Source organism: Lissotriton vulgaris, chromosome 2_1 (assembly GCF_964263255.1).
Source record: "Lissotriton vulgaris chromosome 2_1, aLisVul1.2, whole genome shotgun sequence".
In the NCBI taxonomy this organism is placed as follows: domain Eukaryota; kingdom Metazoa; phylum Chordata; class Amphibia; order Caudata; family Salamandridae; genus Lissotriton; species Lissotriton vulgaris.
The window spans coordinates 1,820,709,201-1,820,726,344 of NC_141687.1; the positions used below are offsets into that span (position 1 = coordinate 1,820,709,201).

General features: G+C 44.4%; 1 protein-coding gene across 5 annotated transcripts in view; it reads left to right on the plus strand.

Annotated features, from left to right (window-relative positions):
* GOLM2 (golgi membrane protein 2) overlaps positions 1–17,144 on the plus strand; it is a 510,098-nt gene that overhangs the window by 300,924 nt on the left and 192,030 nt on the right. For 3 of the 5 annotated variants that reach the window (XM_086957907.1, XM_086957904.1, XM_086957905.1), the window contains exon 7: positions 11,648–11,731. The exons of the other annotated variants lie outside the window; for them this stretch is intronic. In XM_086957907.1, coding sequence (XP_086814033.1) covers positions 11,648–11,731 — 84 coding nt within the window. The remainder of the gene's footprint in view (positions 1–11,647; positions 11,732–17,144) is intronic. 5 annotated transcript variants of the gene reach the window in all.

Below are 17,144 nucleotides of genomic sequence, written 5' to 3' on the forward strand. Positions count from 1 at the left end.
TGTGGATCCCCTTTCTGCCCCTCTTTCAGAGGTTCTCCTCTTTTTATCTCTCTTGCCTAGCAGGGCTCTTCTCTGGGCACTCTGAAGGGCTACCTCTCTGCCATTTCCGCCTTCTTAAGGCTCCCTGATCAGCCCTCTTTGTTCAAGTCCCCAGTTGTAAATAGGTTTTTGAAGGACATCACTCATATGTTCCCTCCTGTTCCTTTTGTGATGCCTCAGTGGGACTTGAACCTTGTTCTGACTTATCTGATGTGCGCTCCCTTCGTGCAACTTCATAACTGTCCTCTTCGTCTCCTTACTTTTAAGACTGCATTCCTGGTTGCCATCACCTCTGCCAGGAGAGTGAGTGAGCTCCAGGCCCTTTCTTCTCAACCTCCTTTCCTTTCTGTCCATCCGGACAAAGTTGTGTTGCAGACGCGACCCTCTTTCCTGCCCAAGGTAGTCACAGCCTTCCACATCGGGCAGTCCATCACCTTGCCCACCTTCTTTCCGCCTCCGCATCCCTCGAAAGGGTCCACCGTCTAGACCCAAAACGTGTGCTCTCATTCTATCTGGAACGCCAGTTTCAGGTGGATGACCAACTCTTTGTTGGTTATGTGGGCGCTAAGAAGGGTCGGGCGGTGCACAAGCGGACCATTTCTCGATGGATCGTCTTGTGCATCAAGGCTTTTTACTCTCTGGCTAGAAAGGAGCCTCCTGTGGGGCTACGTGCCCATTCCACTCGGGCCACGGCGGCTACTACTGCCCTGGGTCGGGAAGTCCCCTTGCAGGACATCTGTCAGGCAGCTACGTGGGCCTCGTTGCACAAGTTCGCACGACACTACTGCCTGGACAGCCAAGTCCGGAGGGATGGCTTTTTTGGCCGTCCCATTCTCCAGGACTTTCTGGTGTGATCATTGGTTCGCAGACCCACCACCGGGGTTGGTATTGCTGGGGTATCTATTCTAAGGTAAGGAATCTAATACTAACCTGTTTCTTTCAGATGAACAAGTTACTTACCTTCGGTAATGATATATCTGTAAGAAACAGTAGTTAGTATTAGATTCTTTACCGCCCCACCCATCCTCCCTGTTCTGCGAACCGATATCTAGGGTTAAGGTTCACCCTTTCAGGGCCCTAGTTTCTTGGCACCAGTGTTGGTTTTTATCATGGCTCTGCGTTTCTGGCGCGGAAAAGCTGTGTATAAGAACTGATGTCAGCGCGCGAGGGCGTTGTCTAAGTACTCCGGCGACATCATCCCGGCGCCAACGACAGACGCGGAGCCGCAGATGACGCCTACTGACGCGCAAGGGTACTGCTACGCAAAAGTTTCCGGATCCAGTCTGACGCCTGGGGATATTCTAAGGTAAGGAATCTAATACTAACTACTGTTTCTTACAGATATATCGATACCGAAGGTAAGTAACTTGTGCTACGGTTCCAAGGGCCCAGAGTCAGGTTCAACTTTGCGCCTCCCTTCTTTCCAGGAGCCGGATTGGACCCCTGCTCAGATCAGAGTTCTACGAGGCCATGCACTGTGTATTTGAGCGGTCTGACCACTCTGATGAGCCTTCGGGCCCCATGGGGTCAGATAGGGCCATATCAGATTCGATGCTTTCGGCTCTGGCCATAGCGTCGGTGGGGCCTCAGAGATCCGAAAACTGATCTGAGTCTACACCAGTTGTGCCACAGGGACCTCCCGCGGCATCGGACCCGAAGTTGGTGCCTGCGGCGCTGCCGATGCCCATCAGCGTTGCCAGCCCCATCCTTATCCCAGACGACCTGGAGTCAGGACGAAGTCGCTTGTTGGTGATTCCGACATCGATTGAACCCAGGGGTTCTATGTGGATGCCTGAACACTTTGTAGACGTGTTAGCCTTGGAAGAGGAATGGAAGGGGCTATGGCCCCTCTGGAACACCAGGATGACTCTGCATAGCAAACGGTCGGGTATAGAGAATTTGAGGAAGCCAGTGGACTGGATACTTTTCCAGATACTGGCATGTTCTCTCTGCCAAATGTGGCTACGGAGTAGGGGGCATCTTATTCCATTGGTGGTTAAGAGGGCATCCGAGGTCCTTAGACTGGAGCTGCCCTCAGTGAAGGTCAGGACTAATCTCCTGACTGAACTGCTTCAGCCTGTGTCTTCCACCTCAGAACCTTTTTTGTCCTTTAATGAAGTGTTTACTGATGTCCTTCTAGGCACTTGGTTCAAGCCTAACACAAGGGCTACTGTGACTAGGGCAATCACCCACCACAAGCGCCCAGCTCCAGGTGACCCAAAGCTCTTCAGCCAACACCCCACCCCAGAAAGTTTGGTGGTGCAGGCCTCTATGCCACAGAGCCCATTCCCTTCCGCTCCTCCAGATAGGGAATCCAAAGCGGCTGTATTCATTTGGGAAGAAAATGTTTTCTTCCTCCATCCTGGCTTTGTGATCAGCTTATTAGTCCGTTTCTCCCACTCCCTTTGGGAAACTGTTGCACAAGGGCTGCCACTAGTACTGGAGTAGGCCCCGGCTGGGCTCTCTCTGGCAGTTAAGGATGGGAGAAATGCAGCAAAATTCACCATAAGGTGTGGCCTTGGTACGACGGATTCTCTGGACAGATCGATTTCCATGACAGTGGCCTTGAGACGCCATGCCTGGCATAGGACAACCAGCTTCTCTGGTGATATCCAGGCAATTCTGATGAACGTGCCCTTTGATGGAAGCCGCCTTTTTGGGGAAAAGGCAGATTCGGCTCTAGTGTGGTTGAAGGACTCTTGAACTACGGTCAGATCCTTGAGCCTCTGTTCTACTCCTCATGCCCAGTCTACCTTTCAAGGTAGCAGAGGGGGTTTCCACTTACGTCAGTCCTATATCAGCCACTGTCCTGCTCAGGCTTTCCAAGCTGGGTGGGGACGGTGACAATGTTCATTCCAGCCTATGAATTGAAGCCAGAAATCATTGACCACCCTTCCCATGGCAGCTGCGGCCTCCAAACACTCCTAGTCTGACTCTGCAAGACCATACCACTGCAATTTGCGGGAGAATCCATCATCATCTCCCCCACTGGAGGTCCATAACATTGGACAAGTGGGTCGTGAGGATCATTCAGGAGGGCTATTTTCTGACTTTCCTTTCTTTTCCTCCTACCATTCTGCCAAATTAGGAACGGCGGACGAAGGATCTATTAAAATTGCTCCAGGAGGAAGTAACAGCTCTCTTGGCCAAGGGAGCTATAGAAAGGGTCCTGGTTTCAGAAGTAGGCAGTGGCTGTTATTCCCTTTACTTTCTGATTCCGAAGAAGAACAAAGGTTTGCGGCCCATTTTTAATCTTTGGGCCGTCAACTTCTTCCTCAAGAAGGAGAAATTCAAGATGCTCACTCTAGCTCAGGTTTTGCCTGTTCTAGACCAAGAAGAGTGGGTGGTGGCATTGGACCTGCAGGATGCATTTTTTCAAATCTCCAACCTGCCGGGCCACAGGTGGTACCTACGGTTCAAGGTAGGCTGCAAGCACTTTCCGTTTAGCGTGCTCCCCTTCGGCCTTACCAGTGCCCCTCGAGTGTTCAACAAGGTGATGGCGGTGGTCGCAGCTTATCTGTGCAGGTTAGGGGTGTCATTCTTTCCCTACCTCGATGACTGGCAGCTGAAGGCGTCCTCACCCCAGGCTGTCATCTCCAACCTGCAGACTGGGGCAAACCTTCTGCATTTGATGGCACACCTGACTCCTTCTCAGATGCTGCCTTTTATCAGAGCTGTACTAGACACAGGGCAGTTTTGGGTCTATCCTCCCGAGCAGCGAGTCAAGGATATTCAGGTTAGGATTCCGATGTTTCGGCCTCTATTCTGGATTTCAGTGAGACTGACTCTGGGGCTGTTGGGCTTGCCTCCGGCCTCCTGCATCCTGTTAGTGAAGAATGCCAGGTGGCTTATGTGGGCTTTGCTGTGGGACTTGAAGTTCCAGTGGGCACAACATCAGGGAAATCTCACAATGTGGTCCAGATCTCAGAAGGAATTGCGAGAGACTTGCAGTGGTGGTTGATGAACCCTGATTATGTCAATGGAAGAACCCTCCCCAACCAGATCTCACATCTTGTGACAGATGCGTTACTTCTGGGATGGGGTGGTTATCTGGGAGAGGTAGAGATGAGGGTATACTGGCGCAGTCGGGGCTCTACATACATTTTTTGGAGCTCCAAGTGATTAGATTGGCATTGAAAGCATTTCTTTCCTCTGTCAAGGGGAAGCTAGTGGAGGTGTTCACAGAAAACACCACTACCATGTGGTACTGCAACAAGCAGGGTGGAGTGGGGTCGTGGACACTTTGTCGAGAGCCCTGTGTCTTTAGTAATGGCTGGAACAACAGGGCATAACACAACTGGCAGGTTCTCTAAATGCCAGGGTGGACAAACTCAGCTATTGATGCCTAGTGGATCACAAACGGCTTCTCCAGTCGGAGGGGGTGCAAGGTCTCTTTCATCATTGGGGAGAACGTTGGTTAGATTTGATCGCTTCTGAAGAGAACATGCAGTGTAAGCAATACTGCACGCTGGAGTTTCCAAGGCAGCTATCGCGTGGCGACGCTTTTCATCGTGAGTGAAGCTCAGACCTGTTGTACGCCTTTCCACCCATACCACTCCTGCCTAGTGTTCTGAAGAAGAACAGGAGCGACTGGTCCAACATCATTCTTGTGGCTCCAGACTGGGCGAGGAGAGTCTGGTATCCAGAGCTTCTGAAGATGAGCATTGATCCTCCGATCAGGCTGCCCCTTCGGGAGGATCTTCTGTCCCAGCAGCAGGGGAGGGCTCCCCACCATAACCTGTCAATTCTGCGCCTACATACGTGGAGATTGAGCAGTGGCAGTTGATAGCTTTTGACCTTCCCCCCGAAGTATATAATGTTATTTTGGTGGCCCGGCGGCCCTCCACGAAGACTACACGCCTGGTGTTGGCAGAAATTTGTATTACACTATACAAAAAGGTCTATTGACCCTCTTTCTGCTTCTCTTTCCACTGTTCTTTTATTCACTCTGACCCTTGCCCAGCAGGGCTCTGCTTTGGGAGCTCTCAAGGGTTACCTTTCTGTTCTGTCTGCTTTTTTGCTGCTGCCAGACCGTCTCTCTCTCGGATTGTACATAGGTTTTTAAAAGGGCTGGCTCACGTGTTTCCACCCACGCCCTTTGTTATGCCTCAGTTGGACCTTAATTTGGTCCTCCAGCTACCTTTGGGCGATCCCTTTGAGCCTTTACATAACTGTCCCCTCCGGCTGTTGACCTTCAAAACACCCTTTTTTAGTGGCGATTACATCTGCCATGAGGGTGAGTGAGTTGCAGGCGATATCTTGCATCTGATGTATTTTCTGGATAAAGTGGTGCTTTGTACTAGGGCTTCTTTTTTAACAAAGGTTGTGACCCCATTCCATCTGGGTCAATCCGTCACGTTGCCCACCTTCTTTGTCCCCAGCATTTCTCTAAAGAGGACGGTGCGCGCAAGAGGTATTGCTCAGCAAAAGTTTCCAGATCGAGCCTGACGCCTGGTAAATTCAAAGGTAAGGAATCTGCAGCTAGATGGTCTCTACCAGATAATGTGGTACCGAAAGTAAGTAACTTGTTCGTCAAAGCACACTCTACTCGTAAAAGGCGGACTTCTATGGCTTTCTTGGGCAACATCACAATAGCTGACATATATAAAGCAGCTACTTGGTCTACACACACTTTCACTAAACATTATTGTGCAGATGTTCTAGCACGCCAACAAGCTAATGCGGGTCAGGCAGTGCTACATATACTTTTCCAAACACCCACAGGCAAGCTACCACTTTTAGAGCACTTACCCTGTAAGCATCTGTTCTTGGCATTTAGCCCTGTAGATTCTCATGCACCCACCCTCCTCCTCAGACATCTGTGGCTGTTGTAGTTCCTTTTACCTTTTCATATGTATGGACATCTCTTTACTGATACCTACTCTCCATTTTCACCCGCCTGTGGGAAGACAATCTGACAGTGAAGTCGATACCCATGCGCATTATCTCCAAAAGGAGGAGTCACTTTACCTCCAGACTCGAAAGACTTCTTCGAAGAAAAACAGCTTACTCACATCCGGACCCAACACTGGAAAGAGTATGCATAATCCTTATTTATGCATGGCCTCTTGCAGAGAACAGGTTTTATCTCTTCCTGTCTGACCATTTAATGTTGTCCTTTGTTAAAGGCCCATCAAGTCCAGATATTATTCCTAGAAATCCCTCCATTCCTGGCAAGTCCTTCGTTAAAGGCCAATCGAGTCCAAATTTTATTCCTGGCAAGTCCTCCATGACAATCCCAGCCCTTAATTTGGGTCGTTGGAATACTTGCCCTTAAAAGTGACCATCTTCTGGTCTTTTCTGGGGTCCTTTCCATTGATTGCCAGCCTAGGATACATAAACAGTTACAGCCAACTTCTGCAGAGCGGTTTTCTACCTTTTCTCAACATATTCTGCTGCTTTCGGATAAATAATTCCTGCCGGAGGATGAATGCTTCAAATGTGGGTTCTGAATCATCCAGTTGATCTTTCCAGCAAATGGGTTCAATGAAAGGAGTCTCCTTCTTCATTCTGCTCCACTTGACTCGACAGGTCCTACCCGATATAGGTCTCCACATCCTTGTCTTGGCCGTGCCATGAATCCTCATCAGTGTTGTTGATCTATGCCGGTGTGGTCTCATCTATCCTTCTTTGGATACCCTGGCTTTCTGAGATGATTTCTTTACCTTGCCAGTCTCAGCAAGACTCATACTTGTCTTCCCCATTAAAAGCAGGCTTTATCTTTCACTTGTCTGTGAAAGGCAGAACCTACTTTCCAAGGAAGGCTTCATGCGATGTATAGAACGCAACAGTCATCCAGTTTGTCCCAATTTCTGTAAGATTGTAATGGGGGATATGTGTCGATCGAAGTCCATCATAGACTTGCATGTCTGCATTCCTTTGGGCAAATAAGCTTGATGACTGCCAGTATGGCATAGACAGACATGTCTATTACCAGCCTGAATTTCCACTTGTGAGAGGGCATGAGGCTGTACCATCAATCACGTAATTTCATGTCATTAGAAATTTCTGATCAAGCAGCATAAGCTAACCTTGAAAGCTTAAGGATTTTTTCTTTCATTACACACCTTCTTTGTCTAAAAAGTGCCCTTTCTGTGCCCAAAAGAAGTCCAAGCACGCCTGAAATTCTTGGAATGCTTCAAAACAGAAGAGAAAGGGAATGGAAGACACAACCTCTCAAAAGAGCTGCCTAAAAAAATTGAACTCTGAAAAGGACCTCTCTAGACTAAGATCCTTGGAGAAAATGCATCGACCTAATCAATCCTAACATCATTGAAGATCAACAGCAAAAGATTTTCAGTCTGGGGCATTGGCCCCAACATGATTGCCATGAAAGGTATATATATATATATATATGTATATATATATATATATATATATATATATATATATATATATATATATATATATATATATATATATATATATATATATCGTGACAAAAAACAAAGTAATGCTATAGATAGGTGAAAATGTCAGTTAGAATGTTAAACCTCAAAGCCATTGAACTCCACCAGTTACAGTTAACTGAATTAAATATAATGCAGTGTTGTCATCAATGAGTGAATGTCATCAATGACGTTAGAAATTATGTCACAGAACATGTCCTGACTGATGTAATATGTGAGGTCATGATCAGTGCATTGCAAAGATGCATGCTATAGTTACTTCAGTTAACTATCACTTATGAATTTAAAATGTTGTTTTAGCTAAAACTTCCACATAACTATAACGTCACTTTAAACTTTGAATTTCATAGTTTTTGTTGAAGGTAAAAAAATATATGATTGCCATACCCATCTATAACGTAACATTAATCTTTGTTTTTTTCTATGACTCCCTAGGTTTTTTTAATGTAAAGAAGTATTTTATTGCCATACCCAACTATGTCTGCCCAGGCACCCACCCCCTGGAGGATGGCCATCGAAGATTGGTGCAAGGTCTGGCCAGCAGCCAGACCCTCCGCTTAATCCCCTGTGAGCGACCAATATCTATTTGTTCAGAATGCTGTACCATCCATCTGAAACAGGCTGCAGCACGCTCTAATTCACAAGACGTATTTTTTTTTATTGTGACAGACTCGGGTGACGGCCGAAATGCGTGACCCGAGTCTGACGCAATAAAAAAAAATACGTCTTGTGAATTAGAGCGTGCTGCTGCCTGTTTCGGATGGATGGTACAGCATTGTGAAGAAATATATATATTTCACTAAAAAAAATAATAGTTAAAGTAACCTTATAGTTAGGTGAATATGCCAGTGATAAAATTAAGATTTAGAACTAAAAAAACAGAAATTTACCAGTTATAGTTAGCAGTACTGATTATAAATTGCTCCCAGCAAAGCACTGCTTATGACCTCATATATGATACTACTTATGAAGTTTTGACATAATTCATTACATCAAAGATGACATTTCAAATGACCTCACTGATGCAAACAACCCCCATTCAGCAAACCTCACTCTGGGGGGGGGGGTAGGGGGCGGGGATTGCCATAGGGCCTTGCCCAGGAGGCCCCATCCCGCAAGGACATTTGTTTTCTAATTAAAAGAGAAAGGGGTGTGCCCCCCGGCCTCCAGTCCTGTTAGGCCTTGGCTACTCCATCCCCCAAGGCCATTTCGAAAAAATAATAATAATAAAGGGGGTGTGAAGCAGCCACCCTCCCTAAGCCATTATGGTCCCTTTTGTGATCCCGTCCTTTTGGGCCACTTCAGCCCCCCTCCCCAAGCCTCTTGAGGCCCTGGGGCCCGGCGTTATTATTTTTGTGGGAGAGCGCACACACCTAATGTTGCTGGCAGCCAATCAAAGAGTAGGACGTCTACTGGAGCAAGGGAAATTAAGCTCCTTGGACCAATCGGAATTCTCCAGTTTTAAACTTGCGCTCCTCAGAGTCTTTCGAGATTATCGCGGGCCCACCTGTCCAGTTATCTATATTTTTTTATCCTTAGTTTCTTAAAAACTACTGAACGGATTTACACCAAATCATAAAAAGCACAATCTACGGACCAATATCTAGCTTCCTGCCGAATTTGGTAAAAATCTGTTCATCAGTTTGTGCTCTAGCCTTGTCTGAAGAAGTCTATGGAAAATGTATGGGGATTTTACATTTTGGGACCCCCCCTTTTTTCTGTGCCCCCAGTTGACGGATCACCCCAACACATTCCAGGAACGGGCAAAGATGAATTGACTTTGTTTTGGGAAAGTTTTGTGAAGATTAGTCAAACTGGGCCAAAGTTATTAGCAAAACAAAAACGCTCCATCCATGGAATAGCAGACCTAACTATACCTACTTTATGGTGTCCGCCACTATGTAATGTGTGTGTGTGTGTGCGTGTGTGTGTATATATATATATATATATATATATATATATATATATATATATATATATATATATATATATTTTTTTTTTTTGTTTCTTTTAATCTTTTATTTTATTTTAGCGTTTTATATAGCGCGAACTAGACCAGAAGATATCGGGTATCAGAGCACTTTAGACGAGCACCAGTTGCGTTACATGAGGACACATTAATTTTTGTTAGGTACGGGGAGATGAAGTGATTTGCCCAGAATCACAGGATGTTGATCGTCGTTGCCGAGACTCGAACCCGGTTCCCCAGCTTCAACATCGACCACTCTATCTTTAAGGCTACATCCTCTCCCCTATATATATGTTTATATAGCGCAACCAAGTTCCAAGGACATTGGAGCCCTTTACACGAGCACCAGATTGCATGACACAAGTTCACATTCATTTTATCATAAGCACAGGATATTACGTGATTTGCTCAAAATCAAAGGATGTTGAGCCGACACTGGGCTTGAACCTAGTTATCCAGGCACAAAGTCAGCAGATCTGGCCATTAGGCCACATCCATAGTTTCAATGTGTGTGACACTCATATACCAGTGGCACATGTTATATTTGTGTATAGTTAAATAGCTTTGTGAAGAAAAAAAACAGTATCAACAAATACAGTTTTTACCCGGAGTGTTGCTTGGGAATGTTTGCAAGGATTTGCTTTAAAAGTGGACTGCACTAATCTGGAATTCTCTCCCGGTTGAAATCCGTTTATTAGAGGACCTTATGACCTTCCGGAGAGCAATAAAAACTTTTCTGTTTTAGCTGCCCCTATTATGTCTTATCTTTTCCTGTTGTGTTATGTTTCTCCTTGTCTATGCGCCGGGACGCTCCTTGGCTGGAGTAGCTGTGCGCACAATAAATTATAATAACATAACATAACATAACTGAGGGAAATTGGTCAGCACTGGAGCCCGAATAGGACCAATCATTTTGAATTGTACCTATAAATAGACCAGGACTTTAGTGGCACACCAAAAATCAGCTTGCGATCTATCAGTCATATTTATGTTGTCCCAAATACACAATTACATATGAGATCACATAATACCTAAAAGACCAATGGAGCAAGAAGTACAATAGTTAGGACATATTTAAGCAGCAATTATTTATTACATTATTTAATTAGTTCCTTTTACTCAACATCCACTAGTGAGTTATGGGAAATGGCTACTCTAGTCAGACCTTTATGACGATCATTGAAGACTCTATGATGCAGAAGAAAAGGTTACATAATTACAGTCTATTTCTGCATCGTACGAATTTTTATTGAGGTCATAAACAACCCCAACCACTTACCTGGGTCTATAGAGTTGGTCATTAGAAAGTCAGATAATCTGAATATTTCCATAAAAGAGAACTTGGTGAGTGAGGCAAACTGCCAGTACAAGGTATCATCATGGGGAGGACCAGTCTGGAGTTCTTAAAGCACAGGACTGTTTTACATTAGAAGTATAGCAAGTTAAATTTGTTCTCACATTTTAACCTGCATTTCTGTCTAAGTTGTTGAAATGTAGTTATAACATTTATCAGGATTTACTTGCTGGTTTTTCAGAAACAAATCCACTCTTGATAGACTGCTACAGGGTGCTATCATTAATTCTGTGGACAAATGGTTTGCTCAAACCCTGTGTTATTGTAGATGAACAACATATTAAGCTTCAGGTCCCACGCAGACAGCGAAAGATCAATAAAAAGTGTAGGACTATCAAAGATTCCTATGATGCAGAACGAAGACTAAAAGAAAGTAACCATTTCATCCTCCACTTCTGCCATCAGCAACAAAAAAAGAGAAATAGAAGCAATAGCCAGGCGATTTTGTTTTGTGGGTAGGACTTTGCATTAGATATTAAGAATTCAAGTTACATTTTAGTTTTTTTTTTTTTACTGCTTTTTTGATTTTTGGGACATCTGACCCCATGCCTGTTTTTTTCAATTTGTGAATACTACTATAAGTTTTAAAGACTTTGAAAACATAAGGCATGCTTCTGGTCTTGCCATTTAAAATCGGGGTTTTCAGCAGGCAGATGGTACTTCCGAAAGGTGGTTGTGGTGATGTGTAGTGGGAGCAGCCAATGTAAGAGGCATAGGCTGGATAGTGTGGAACTGGATGAAGTTCATTAAGGCATAATTAAAAGGGATATCCGCAATGAGATGCTAAATACAGTATCCTTACACAGTGTTTATTGCATTGCAACTTCACAGAAATGTGTTCACAATTAACGTAAATATTTTTTTCCTTTTTTTAAGCCTTAAAGAAGCCTTTACATTTAGCTTCGGAGGTGGTTTTGAATATTTCCAGTGTACATCCACAGGATTCCAAACTTGTGCCAGGTATAGATCTCTAATTCTTAAAACGTGTTTATTTAAAGTTATTTTTCTTAACCCTGGGTTCTGAATCCATTTGTTGTCAATTTTCAATCAGTGAGTTCTGTGATTTGTGATGCACCTATGAGTATTATTATTTTTTTTTACCTCATTCCCCGTCTCACTTTGGGCCATAAACCTACGGCCTCCATTATATCGCCCTGTTTGTCCGTCAGGGGTCCTAGACTTACAAGCCTGGGAAGATGTTATCAACCTTTTCAAAACTTAACTGGACTACCTGTATTTACATGTTTGAGGTCTGGTTTAATCATGGGACCTTGCGCTTTACCTTTCTGGCACAATCTCATCCAACCATGTAACCAACCGACCCCAAACATGTGATCCTCTTAGAAACTCAGGAAAGGTATCCATTTTCAAAGTATATATAACTGAATTTAGCAACTCCGCAATAGTAATAGAATTTTGATACCAACATCCTACAAATCTCCGTCAGCGGAATCAAATAGAACACCAACTTGGTACTTCTTTTGTTCAATTTCACACGTTCTTCCACTTTCCCAAAAAGGCTTACCTTACTTTCCACCTAGAGCGTCTGACTAAAGTTCCTGCTTACATCCTCCCAGAACTGTTGAATCCCTGGGCACTCTGTGAAGAGATGGATGTCAGAGGATTTTTTCATGTCACATTTCATGCAAAACACACAAGATGATGGACGGAATGTTGCACAATGGCAAATCATTCACCCCCAGTCACAGATCTGGGTTTAATCCATCGTTATTTTGCTCACCAAGCCACCCCAGTTCAGACATGGCCATATGCAAATCAGCCTTGACTCTGTGCCTCATGGGAATAGTCCAACTGGAACGGCCAAGCCATGTCTACCCTGGACCAGAATCAAGCATCCTACGACCGGTATATGGCTATCAGCCGTCTTCAGCCAGGTGAGCAAAAAAACGATGGATTTATGCCCAGATCCCTGTACTGGGGTGAATGTATGACATTGTTCTGCTAATCTGTCCATCACCTGTTGTTTTTGCATTTGTCACCTCGAGTGGGACGGGTATGCTCTCCATGCCACTGGAATCAAGCTATCCGGGCTGAAAGCCCGAAACCGGTCCTTGAATGCTTGTTTCCAGTCCAAGGAGGACCTGGCTTGGCAGTTCGGGCTGGACTGTTCCCATGGGGCACAGTGTCAAGACTAATTTGCATATGGCTGGGTTCAAACTGGAATGGCATGGTGAGCAAATAAACGATGGATTTAGGCCCAGATCTCTGTACTGGGGTGAATGTATGACATTGTTCTGCATTCTGTCCATCACCTGATGTATTTGCATTTGTCACACCGAGGGGGACAGGTATGCTCAGACGTGTGTCCCGTGCTCTCCATGCCACTGGAATCAAGCTATCCAGGCTGAAAGCCCGAAACTGGTCCTTGAATGCTTGTTTCCAGTCCAGGGAGGACCTGGCTTGGCAGTTCGGGCTGGACTGTTCCCATGTGGTACAGGGTCAAGACTAATTTGCATATGGCTGGGTTCAAACTGGAATGGCATGGTGAGCAAATAAACGATGGATTTAGGACCAGATCTCTGTACTGGGGTGAATGTATGACATTGTTCTGCATTCTGTCCATCACCTGTTGTTTTTACATTTCATGCAGCATAATGGGGTCCTGTCCCTAGTTTCGAAAGCTTATTTAGGGACCAAAAAGCTTTATGAAGAGAAAAGAGATGATTCCTTCTCAGGAATGCAGGTTTTACTGTAGAGTAAAGTAAGCGCATAGATACTCGCCAAACATTTTGAGTCTGGAGCTTCAGCAAGCTTCTTTCCCATAGATTCTCTGGAAGTGCGAAATCCCCGTCCAGAATATGATGGTTTTTTCAATACCTACAGGAAACCTCTCTTTTTTTTTCTTTTCTGTAGCTGCTCTTCAAGCTCTTTCGAGTACCCATCCTTAGCCCTTTAGTTACAAGCCCTTCTTTTTAGCTGCTGAAGCTTGAAAGCTGTGACTTTACTCTGGGTTACCCTTTGTATATCCTCACCAGGAATTGGCTCCCTATCATGGAATAACTGCCCCCAAAAATCTATCTCTGTCTCTCTGATGGGGATTTCCAGTCTATCAGTCAGACAATCAGGTGTATTGGTGGACTCCCAGACTGGTGCATATCTGCCTTAGTATGCTAGCTTTGTTGCCATTTGTATCTGTGCCCGCGAAAGGCCGTTGCTTGTAGTACTTTCAGCCTTACATTTTTGTAGAATTATTCTTCCCCAAACTTATACAGGAAGTGAGGTTTTCCCCCTCTAACATCCTTCAACGTAACTTTGAATGGGCTCCTCATTGCCACCGTTTCCTTACAAAAGCACTTAAAGTTTTTCAGCTGAAAAGCCCAAGCTTTACCTGAAAGTGTGGCAGTGCAATTCCTCCCTTTTCCCGTCTTATTCAAAGCTTCTTCCATGAGATACGCGGGCCTTTTCACGCTAAAATAAATGAGCTAATGGTGCCCTGAAATCTCCCTTACCATTATTTTTAAAATACATTGGGATGTAGTTAAATAGGAAGGTAAATGTTGGTAAGATGGTCATTTTTATTAAATTAATCCTGCCAAAGTCGCTTACTGGTGGATGAGACCAGCTGGACAGGAGATAATGTACCTCCTTAACACGCTTTTAAAATTTGACTCTGTGATCTTATCTATATCCTGCGTAATTCTAATCCCAAGGTATTACATCTCTCGCTTAGCTCCAGAATAGGCCTCCTCCATGTTCCAGACAATTGTCTTTGTCTTTGAGGAGTTTACCTTTTCAAAGTCCAAAACTAGTTTCTCCACTTGCGATAACAATAGTTGTAAGTCTACTGTGTATATCATCAGATCATTTGCATACATGGAGATCTTTTTCTCCCATATGTCCTATTTAAAAGGGGCTGTCTTCTTCTCTCTCAGCCTCCTTGCCAGTGGTTCAATGTATAAGGTGAAAAAGAAGGGGGGGGGGGAGAGGACAACCCCTCCTTGACCCTCTTATAATTTTAAACTTTGTTGTTCCCCTTGTTCAAAAGAATTTTGACTGAGGGGTTATAATATATTTGCTGGATCACATTCCGAAAGCTCTCTCCTAAGTTGTTGAGTTTCAGGACTACATTCAGATAGGACCAGTTTACCCTGTCAAATGCCTTAGTGGCGTTTAGTGTAAAAATCACAAGAGGGTCCCCTTAAGTAGACTCCAAATCAATCGCACATATCAACTCATGCACCAATTAGTGGAGAAATCTAACCCTTATATAAAACCCTTCTGATCCCTGTGCACTAAGTCCTCGCTACCTGACTCAGCCTCTTAAGTCTCCTCATCCTTTACTTCATGCACTGCATTCCTAGCCTGATCCGTTCTAGTTTTCCAAGCAAGCAGTTTCCCTGCACTCTTCCCATGCATACAATGTATGAGCTTGCTTGCCTCCCATCGTGCATAAATCACGCCTCCAATATTATCGAAAGTTACTGTCTCTTTGCCGAAATAACTTTTTCCAGTGCTATTTTGTATTCTGGTGTCTGCTGCTGGGCTAAGGACGGGCTCCCCTGCTGACACAATTACTCCTCTAAGGCCTCAGCCTCTCTCCTATATATCAATTTTTATGAGCTGAAATACTAATTATCCCCTTTTTCATAAATGCCTTAATGGAGTTAAGCCAACATTTATGCTCATGAACTCGTCAGTCTCCATTCTTCAGCACTCTATAACCTCTTGGTTTAATAATAGTGACCTATCCAGTGTCCAGCTCTTTCATTTTTGCTCGATGGTCAGTTCCATGTCTAGGATGACTACTGCAAGGTCAGAGAGGTGCGCTGTTACGTTTTTGACCATGTTGACATCTTCACAAATGCCTTGATCTATTAACATGAAGTCTGAGTGGCCATAGCTTTTATTATGAAAGGTGTATCCTCTGTCCCTCCCAGATCTCTCCCTTCATATGTCACGCAACCCTAGGTGATTTATCTTGTTTTTTAAATATACCTGCATTTGGGATACATTTTAGCCCTACCACTATTTGACCTATTCAGATTGCTGTCCATATTGGTGTTAAAATCTCCGGCCATATTAATTGGGTCAGAGAATGACAATAATTTCTGGGAGATGCCATTAGAGGGTCTATAGCCTCCACATTCAGCCCGTAGAATCCCACCGAGGGATTCTATTCTGCTGTAGGTTAGCAATAGCCCATCTGCCCAACTTATCTATTTCACTCTCTATTTTCTTTACTAAATATGGAAACTGTGGCTGCTCGGGGGAACATGGTGGCGAGCTAGGTAGCCAGTCATACGAGTATTTGTGATGGGGTGGCCAAAGGAAACTGTGGCAAGTTTTTTCAGGACACTGGTGTCCATCACGCACAGCATATTCAGCCCTTGTTCCAGGCAGATGCATCAAAGTAGTGCTTTAAGGGCTCAACCTAAATCACACCACCCTCGAGTCTAGGCTGAAGATTGGCTCAGGGAGCAGGGTGTCAGCAGATTGTTTTTCCTTTCTATTTGTCTCATGCGACACGTTGGAGTGCCACTTGCTCTCATTGTTTTAAAAAAATGTCTTTATCATTCTGGTTTTCAAGCAGCTTTACTTTTAGAGCATTAGCTGTGAGAAGCTCGCATTTGCATTAGAAATAATGTCTGTCTTCTCACCTGCGCGGCTGTTTCATGATTACTTGTATGAATAAAAGCAGAAAGTCAAGGACTACATTTTAATTTGCAGTTCACAATTCTGCCAATTGACACTCCGACATATTCTCCCACCAGCCATTCCTGGTTTTTCAGACAACAGCTTGTTGCGTTGCGGGGTTTGTAGTTTTTGTTTATATCAGTTGCATCATTGGCTCAAATCCCCAGCATGCAAAGTGCTGGTGGCTAAAATGCCAGAATTGGCTGAAGGTATTATACGTGACATTGCACCACTTGTCTGCTAAGTTGTACAACTTTACAAAGTTATCTATTCGATATCAAAAACTGCTTGTTTTTTTACATACAACCCAAAGTAAATGTTGATCACATATTGTGTGAGGATTAATTCTCTCTTTCAGATTGTGCATTAAATCCGGCATTGGTAATGCAAATCATTTGTCTTTTGTGTTTTTGAAAGTTTTATACTGATCTGCGCAACACAATAAAGGTACACCAAGGATAGCAGCAGCCAACCTCCCTAACATAAATGACAAGTAAAAGACAGGTTGCAGTAGCAGAAGTAACCTCGCTCAATTCTCTCACACATAAAGGACAGGTACAACCTAGCTAGTTAATGCAGAATGCCAGATTGAGCTGCCGGAGGAGGAGGAGCGTTTGGAGTTCCTCGTTTGAATCAGTTCAAAGGCCCTTCTTGGCGAGATTGCAAAGGCCACGGTGCCCCACTTAGCTCAATGCAGAGCTCGTCGGTGCCGGAAGAA